A 9053-nucleotide genomic window follows, 5' to 3' on the forward strand; every position below is an offset into this window, starting at 1 on the left:
CAGCATTCCCCATCTCTTTCTGCACAGAACGCACCACACTGCTGCCTTCTTAAGTGCACCCCAGTATAATATGTTGTTTGGGAAGTGGGTGGTAGTTATCACCATTGCCACGACTTTCCCTTGTATCCACTCCTGCAAGATTGAGAAATCTAAAGCCACTGAGGAGATTTATGTGAGATGTTCCTATCAACTTTGTGTAATATTCATATTGCACACTTCTGCAGACAAAACAGATTTTCGACCTTAGCTTAGGAAAGAAAAGAATTGTCACAGATCATTAATGTTCAAAGAACTTGTCTTGAACACGAATGCTTAAAAATTCTTTTCTAGTTAACCTATTTTCAGATTATGAAGAGTTCTTTGTTACAGTATGTATTTTTGTTCCAGGTGGCACTGAACTTGATGGCTGCAGTGACGTCGTGAAGGCACAAAGTCGGAAGTTGTTAAACCTTCAGAAACAAGATTTTCAAAAGTACTTCTTCTCAGATACCAATATTCTGCCCCTGTTTGTGTCGGATACACAGATGTCTCAGTTGTTATCACATAATTTGAGTGTAGTGACTGAATCTAGAAAACAGTTTCTTTTGCTTCCCTGTACCTCAAGCATTATGTGCAGTGCAGGACTTCTAACAAGACAAATTCACAGAGCACAGCCCTCTGTCTTCTCTCGCTGTTTCTGCAGTTCGGGAGCACAGTTCGGAAGTCTGACTCATGTTGACCAGACTGGCAGGGCGAAAATGGTCGACGTGGGTTCGAAGCCGGTGACAGAACGGACTGCTACGGCACGAGCAAAGGTTTTTGTGGGACCCGAACTGATGAAACTCGTACGAGAAAATGGCCTGAAGAAAGGTGACGTACTTAGCGTTGCTCGCCTGGCAGGAATTGTGGGGGCCAAACAGACGTCCAGCCTTATCCCTCTGTGTCATAACATATCTTTATCCTCTGTGGCTGTGGACATTGAACTGGACTCTGCTCTCAACTGTGTGATTATAACTGGCACGGCAAAGTGTAGAGGGCAGACGGGCGTGGAGATGGAAGCTCTCACTGCTGTATCGGTGTCCGCCTTAACAGTGTACGATATGTGCAAAGCTGTGAGTCATGACATTGTGATATCTGAAATAATGCTTCTGGCCAAAAGTGGGGGAACTAGAGGAGACTTCCACCGGACATAAGCATCTGTGTGGGTCAGTGAAATAAATTAATTATACCTGGTGTGATGTAGGCAAATTTCAAAGTCTGTTCGTAGTTATCATAAATTATATACACATCGAATTGGCCTGAATATAAGTTGCACCTTTAATTTCGATAAAGAGACCAAAATTAATGAAAAATAATCTGTCATGTTACCCATTTACAAAAGCTTTTCAAAATGTGATTACCCTTAACCACTTTTTTTGTATTACACTGTGGATAAATTACACATAAAAACAAAGCTTTCAATTGCAGTTTTCATGTAAGACACTGTTGACTTCACTACCAGTCATTGTTTCGTCATTGTCAGTATTTTTGTCACTCTCCTCCCGAAGTACAGTGCCGTCGCTACAATCCCGGGCATTGCATGTGCAGCATTTCTTGAACCGTACCTTTAAAAAGCACATCTGTTAGATGAATAACTGTGGGTTTGAAATTTGCATCGTAACTGTACCGAATTCGAAAATTTTCTCTCAATGTTGTGCTTCATTGGTGAAGAATAAATTTTATTCTTTAGTTAGCGAAAAACTGTGCCTGGCCCATTGTCTAAAATAGTGAAACTGTGAGAATGGTAATACAGAAAATGTAGACTCTCTTTGATAGTCAATATTGATGGAACAAAATGGCATAGTGTCAAAATTTTTCGAAGTGACACCCGTTAGTAGCCAAGCAACATCGATGCTGATGAATTGTTGACTGAAGTACAGCTGTCAGTGTTGCCGGTGTGGTAGCTGCACAGGATGCCTTGATGGTTTCTCATATCTCATTCAGTGTAGCTGGGTTCTGTTGGTAAACTTCGTTTGTCGAGATCCCCCATTGGAGAAGTCGAGAATTGTAAGGTCTGGAGACCTTGTTGGGCACTTGACAGCTCCTCTTCGACTTATCCATCGTCCGTGTAGATTTTCATCTAAGTAGGATCTGACATCTCTGTGGTGGTGAGGCGGAGTGCAGTCTTGTAGGTAAAAATCTTTTATTTCCAAACACCTCTTGGATGGCTAATAAAATCAATGTTTGCAGCATATGATACACCTCACCAGTTATGTACCTTCAAAGAAGAATGGGTCAGAGAAACAATGCTATGACGGACCACACCACACATTAACACCAAGTGAAGTAACACGTTTGTCCACGTGAACATGAGGATTTTCAGCAGCCCAGTACACACAGCTATGGCAGTTTACAATACCGTTCAGGTTGAATTGCGCCTCATGAGGCCAGATAACCTTCCCTGCAAACCATTCATCTTCGTGAAGCATGCCTTCAAACCACTCGTAGTGCTCCATCCTTCGATTCGGGTTGTCCTCATTCATAGTGTGAAACAATCTTGGAATGTACACTTTCCACTTTGCAGCCTTCAGAATTTATCACGCACTTGATCGGCTTACCCCACTTCCCCATACACCCTGCTTCACAGATTTTTGAGATGATCTAGAAAAATGTTGCAATACAGCAGTGCTGGAACCTGGAGGTTGATGTTCTCGTTCGGCTTAAAATTTATCCCAAATACAATAAATTGTTGTATATGTTGGTGGCTGAGATCCATACACATTATGCCATTGTACCTCCATCGTGTTTTCGTACTTACAGTACCACTTCAGTACAGCCTTGCATTGCCCAAACAATAGTTGTACTTCATTCAGTGCTGCATTGTCATCTGCTGGAAACCCACGTGACAAGATCTGTCAGGAAAACAGTGGATTATGCTACCACTCAAAATTGCAGCCATATAACACTTTGTTCCAAAGGTAATAACTATCAGAGAATGTCTACATTTTTCTGGATCCGTCTGTAGTCACTACCTAAATGGGATATTAACAAAGAGAATGTTTGCATTGCTACCTCATACACAACAGTTGATTTACAAACTGTAGTGATATTTTTGTTTCATTTCAAACTTAAGAAGAAGCACTACAGTTGAGGTTTCTATGATTCACAAAAGTCCCAGTTTTTATGAGGTGTGCAGTATACTCTAATTTTTTTGGACATTTTTTTTTTTTAGAAATGGTGTAGCTTATATTCAGGCCAGTATGGTACCTGTTTCCATCCTGCTTTAAGTCTTAATTCAAAATATTTATCTTTCTTTTTCCAATACCTGATCAATTTGAGAGAGATATTTAAAACAAAAAATAAGCCCTATCAAGTACGTTAATTTGCTACTGTCAAAACTTTTTCTCGTGTATGTTCTCTACAATTTTGATATGACACCACCTCCACTCTTCTCTTGTTGCCAGTAAAGAGTGAGTAAGTACATCATTAGACACTCTCTCTCTCTCTCTCTCTCTCTCTCTCTCTCTCTCTCTCTCTCTCTTTCTTTCTGTGCCCTCCCCCAGCTGTGTGGTAATGTCCTCTGTGTTGCTCTGTTGTTTCAATTTTTGATGGTCCTGTGCTGTGATAAGTTAAGGTGAAGTGTTCATTCTTAAATAAATAGTGTATATCAGCTCTTTTCTCCTAGGATCAGGTTGTCATTGCTGTGTTCATTGATGTAAAAATGACACTTTTTTTAACAGTTCCTAAAAGGTGCACCACTTCATTGACACTTTTGCTCAGGTGTAGGGCATATCGGCCAGACTCATTTAAATGTTTCAGCATTACACTGTATGGTATCCTCTTTTTTAAAGGCCTATTATCTTTCTTGTGTGTGACTTGTCCAGAGATTGAAAATGTATTTTTTTGTAAGCTACCAATCCAGAACAGGTTCTGCCAATTTAATTCTTCAGGTTTTTCCAGAAGTTTGCTGAAATTCCCAAGTTGTCCTTTGCACAGTCAGACATCATTGTCTTCCTTGCATATTTCGATGACATTAGTTGTTGCGTTTATAAAGTGCTACTTGAGACTGACCGTCAGATGGAGCAGGTCTGTAATTTGTTCCCTCTGCCTTACTGCTTCATCTGCAATCTGCTCTGACCGACACCATCCTCGGGTATCCGTGTTGCGTGATATTCGAGTGCCATCTACACTCACGGGCACGATCCTCGTGTGTTATGTTTACAGTCCAAGCTGGCTGGTAGAATTCTGTTTGCGGGCTGTCCCCGTTTGGGGACAAGGATCGGTAGGGCATGAAACCCTAATCTTTCATCTTTCAGTTAACTCAAATGTCGAGTGTCACTTTTTTCATGTACTGCGGTTACAAAGATAAGAAAATACAAAATGAATATTTCTCAACATAGTCATGTTTCTCAGATCAGTACACTGCAATGTAAATATTCCATTAAAAGAATATATTTTTGATTGTTTCTTCAGTCAAAGATGCATTGCTTTTTTGACTTAATAATGAATGTCAGATCATTGTCCCTCAAACAATCCTGCAGGGGTTTGACAACATGAGACCATGGCTTTATGGAGGATCACCTAGAATTAGCTGCCCTCTTTTCTGACATGATTTTAAATCAATGCTATCATCATTGTTTCTTTTGCTTACGGTTTTGAGTCTAGGAATGTTGAAACAATCAGCAGTTTATTTATTTCTTTCGTGATCTCTTTTCTCCTTCCTATCCCCCTTTCTTCTTTCATTTGGTAGCCTCAAGCAATTGAATATTTCTACTTTTGTTTGTATTTATTAATCTGTTTGTGCCTCTAACTCTTAAAAGAATTCATTATGACACTAATACTCTGAAGCAGCAAATTTGGGGAAAAAGCTGCATTCATTTCTGCTGTTGTAAAATGGAGGAATTGGTTGTAGTTGGAAAAAAAATCTGCCTTTTACAGCTGCTGATTTTTGTCATTCATTTTACGTAGCCCACCCATGATCTACAATCAAGTCTTCCTTTTTATTTTTTATAAGAATGTTGAAATATAGATGATTGTTATGCATCTTTGCAGCAGCTAAACTTGAATATTGTACTTAAAAATGTTATTTGTTGTCTTTTTTAAATTAAATTGTTATGTTTAAGAAGTGAATTAAATAATTGTTATCTGTGACATAATTTTGTAGCAGCTAAAATTAAATGCTGGTCTTCAATATTTTAATTGTTATAGTTTGGGGTATGATTGTTGTACTTAGTGCACAAAGCACACATTCATTTTCTATGTTGTTACAGTAATTTGGAGTTTATTTTGTACATCATCTGGTGTAAATTATAAGGAATTTAATAAAGGTGAAAATAATAATGCTGTTCTTCTAGTGTTTTCTTCCATAAATTATTTGAAAAATTCCAGAAAGGGATCATACACTTCACACAGTGGAAGAGGTCACAAAACAAAATTGTGTGATGTCTTCTCACATGTGCTACTTCCGCTTGTACGTGGCAGAACATCTTGACAATGTCCCTTGTTATTATCACCAGACATCTCTTGATGCACAAAGCTGTCAAGGTAGCTGCTGCTCCTTTTGTACACATTACGCGCCATCTTTCCTGCAGCGAATTCAATAGAATTCCAAGTGTTTGCTGATTTGGGAGGCTGTGGCCTGTTACTGAGAGCTTGATGACCAAATAATGAAAAAGATGGTGTGCTATTCATTACATAAAGGAGACGTTAAGTCACAGTGTGGCACAAGGAAAAGGCTGCTGTGTGAGTTGTGCTTGTGCGAATGTGTGTGTTTTCTACTTTAAAAGAAATCCTTTTGGCCAAATCTCAGATCTATAGCAGTCTTTTCCTTATGCCAGTCTGTGGCTCAAAATCTCTATGTGGCGAGTAACAACCTATCCTTTTCATAGTATTGTCATTATTCCATCCTGGATGTTCCAATGTTTGATGTTCAGATAACTTACAGCTATGCAAATGGGTAATGTCTTTAACGTGTCAGGATTTTCATAGGTGAACGTTCCATCATTTTCTGCCAAAACTTAAATAAGACATTACAGTGCAAAGCACTTTACATCCTCAGTGAGTGAAGCTGCATCAGTGTGGAAACAGACAGTATATGCAGGAAGGTAACACACAGCGCCAATAATAATTAATACTGTGACACAGTCAAATATGACTGACTTCAGATGTTATTGATAGTGAAATATTAACCGAGAACAGGTGATCAAATAGCACCAACACTGTCACTCTGTTGTTTGACCCCGACAATACAATTCCGAAAAGAATTTAAGCAAAAACTTCTCTCAACAGCTTCCTTAATAACACTATTTCAGTAACTGGACATGCGTATTGAAATATCTGTGTTGTATATTAGATTCTATGACCTGTACCGAGGCAATATTTTGCGGTTGCAAATTTTCTTGACTATTATTAAGTGTGTGTGTTGCTTATGCCCTACATATGAGTCCTCCAAGCTACTGATGATCTGACCAATGTACGACATGCCGAAATGCTACGGCTGCATGGGGAGATACAATTAAATCCCCCCCCTCTCTCTCAAAGATCGGCAGGTTCAGGGATCTAACACAGAAAGAATTTAATCACAGTTTCTTTTTCATCTCTATCATACAATGTAGTCCAATTTTTTGCTAATACAGAAATAACATGTTGTGATTTATGTACTCTTCAAAGGATCTAATGATGTCCTCATTCCTTTCTTATAAACAAAACAAGAAAAAACTGACAATAATTGTCATTAAAATAAAACACAGAACAGTGTCTCCATAGCATCAATGAGCACATCCTTTCAGCACCTTTGGCCCAGGCAGTGAACACAGCAGCAGTCAGTCTATGACGTGCAGCAGGTGAATCCCAGTCAGCTGCATTGCTCATGCACCCCACATAAATAATAATAAACAAAATCTAACAATACACATAACCAAGGCTTGATTTGTGACAGTATACCGCTGATGACGAAAAAAATTAGACCCAAAGATTTTGAGATGTTGTACAATAGAACTTTTGCTCTAGTTGAAGCAGTAAGATACAAATGTTGTATTCACACTTTTAAAAAGCTCAGAAAAGTGATTTAGACTTCTGAAAAAGTTATAACAAACTATGGAAACTCTCGGTAGGAACTTAGAAATATAGGAAATGATAGAGTGCTACTTACCGTAAATACATGTTAAGAAGTCTATTTTTTTTTTCTTTTTCTTTTAACAAATCTAGCACTGCATATTACTGCCAAATTAGTCATTACCTATGATTGCCCCAGTGGCAGAAGTATGTATATTAATGTCAAAACGTTTGTGACACTACACACTAGGAGAAGTTTCAGATACACGTTGATTGCGTTCTTGATGATGCTATCTACATGTTCATCCACACTCTGCAAACCACTATGAAGAGTATGGCAGAGGGTACATCTCACTGTACCAGATATTAAAGCTTGTTCGTGTTTCAAGACCATTTAAATCTTTCTCTGCATGCTGTAATTAATCTAATATTGTCCTCACGGTCCCTATGGGAGCAATAGTTACAAGGTTGTAGCATATTCCTAGAGTCGTCTTTTAAAGCCTGTCCTTGAAACTTAGTAAGCATACTTTCTTAGGATGGTGTACATCTTATCTTGAAGCGTCTGCCAATTCAGTTATTTCAGCATCTCTGTGACACTCTCCCATGGGTCAAACAAACCTGTGACCATTTGATCTGCCCTTCTCTGCATGCGTTCAAATCCCCCATTAATCCATTTTGATACAGGTCCCACACATTTGAGCAATATTCTAGGATGGATCATACAAACGATTTGTAGAATGACTGCATTTCTATGGTATTCTACCAAAAAAAATCGAACTCTTTCACCTGCCTTACCCCTGAGTGGGCCTATATGACTGTTCCATTTCATATCCCCACAAAGTGCTTCACCCAGGTAATTGTATGAATAGACTTAATCCAAGCAAGACACCCTGATACTGTAGTCATACCACACTGCGTTTTCTTCATTTTGCAACATGCACGATTTTACATGTCTGAACATTTAAAAGAAAGTTTGAAATTATCAAGATCTGACGAATGTTTGTACAATTCCTTTCAGACTGTACTTTATTCTAGATAAATGCACTATCTGTGAAAAGAGTGCTTTACTATTAATATTGTCTGCAAAGTCATTAATGTACACGAACACGAACAGCAATGGTCACAACATACCTCTCTATGACACATCTGAGGTTACTTCTACATCAGATGATGACTCCCCAGCCAAGATAACATGTAAAGTCATTCCTACCAAAATATCCTCAATCCAGTGACAAATTTCACTCGATACCCCTCACGGTAGCAATTTTGATAATAAGCATTGATCTGGCACTAAGTCAAAAGCTGTTCAGAAATCGAGAAATACTGCCTGCACCTGTCGAGTCAGGAAGACGAAAGTTTTAAGGTCAGGTTGACAAAACAGATTTTTAATACTCTTGGAAACAACCCTAAGGTTTCTGACGTAGTTCAGGGGAATGACAAAGGGATCTTCGACAGGCTGGATTAAATCTAGGCGGAATCTCAGACCGACCAGAGTTACAACTTTAAAAGCTTCTACGCTGAGCATAAACTGTGAACAGTGCATGAACAGAGCAAATACAACGGGCTGTTGGAGGAAGAATGCAAAGGCAGCTTCTAGTAATTTGCAATTGCTATTCTGCATGGTCTTTAATGGCCATTATCAAATTTTAAAAAATTAGGAATAACAATAACACAGTACACAACAGGAAGGGTACAGCAGACTTTCCCTGATTGTTCCTTTCATTACCTTTCCCTTTTTTTTCTTTTTTTTTTTCTTCTTCTTTTAAATGATAATGTTTCTAAGTTTTTCCTGGTTTCCATTGAAAGGTTTGGATTGTTTCAAAGATTAATTTACACATTTTTTAATATTTTAATGTATTCTAGGACAGGAACTCAAAGAGCACAAGTATAAAAAAACTGCATGTAGGACATTCATGTAAAGCTTCCCATTTTTAACTGCAAGGTAATGCCAGTCTATTTTGTTACAAGAAAATGAATGTCATTTCTCAGGTTTTCTTGGCATATCTGATTAGCAGTGTGCTTCCAGGTGTTATACCAAGCTG

General features: G+C 38.5%; 1 protein-coding gene across 2 annotated transcripts in view; it reads left to right on the plus strand.

The window, feature by feature from the left end:
• LOC126210045 (molybdenum cofactor biosynthesis protein 1) overlaps window positions 1–5284 on the plus strand; it is a 120398-nt gene extending 115114 nt beyond the window's left edge. The window contains exon 8 of one of the 2 annotated variants that reach the window (XM_049939152.1): window positions 388–5284. In XM_049939152.1, coding sequence (XP_049795109.1) covers window positions 388–1172 — 785 coding nt within the window. In that variant the 3' untranslated portion in view covers window positions 1173–5284. The remainder of the gene's footprint in view (window positions 1–387) is intronic. The other variant, XM_049939153.1, reaches the window with a different exon arrangement.
• The last annotated feature ends 3769 nt before the right edge of the window (window positions 5285–9053 follow it).

Source organism: Schistocerca nitens, chromosome 10, assembly GCF_023898315.1.
Source record: "Schistocerca nitens isolate TAMUIC-IGC-003100 chromosome 10, iqSchNite1.1, whole genome shotgun sequence".
In the NCBI taxonomy this organism is placed as follows: Eukaryota; Metazoa; Arthropoda; class Insecta; order Orthoptera; family Acrididae; genus Schistocerca; species Schistocerca nitens.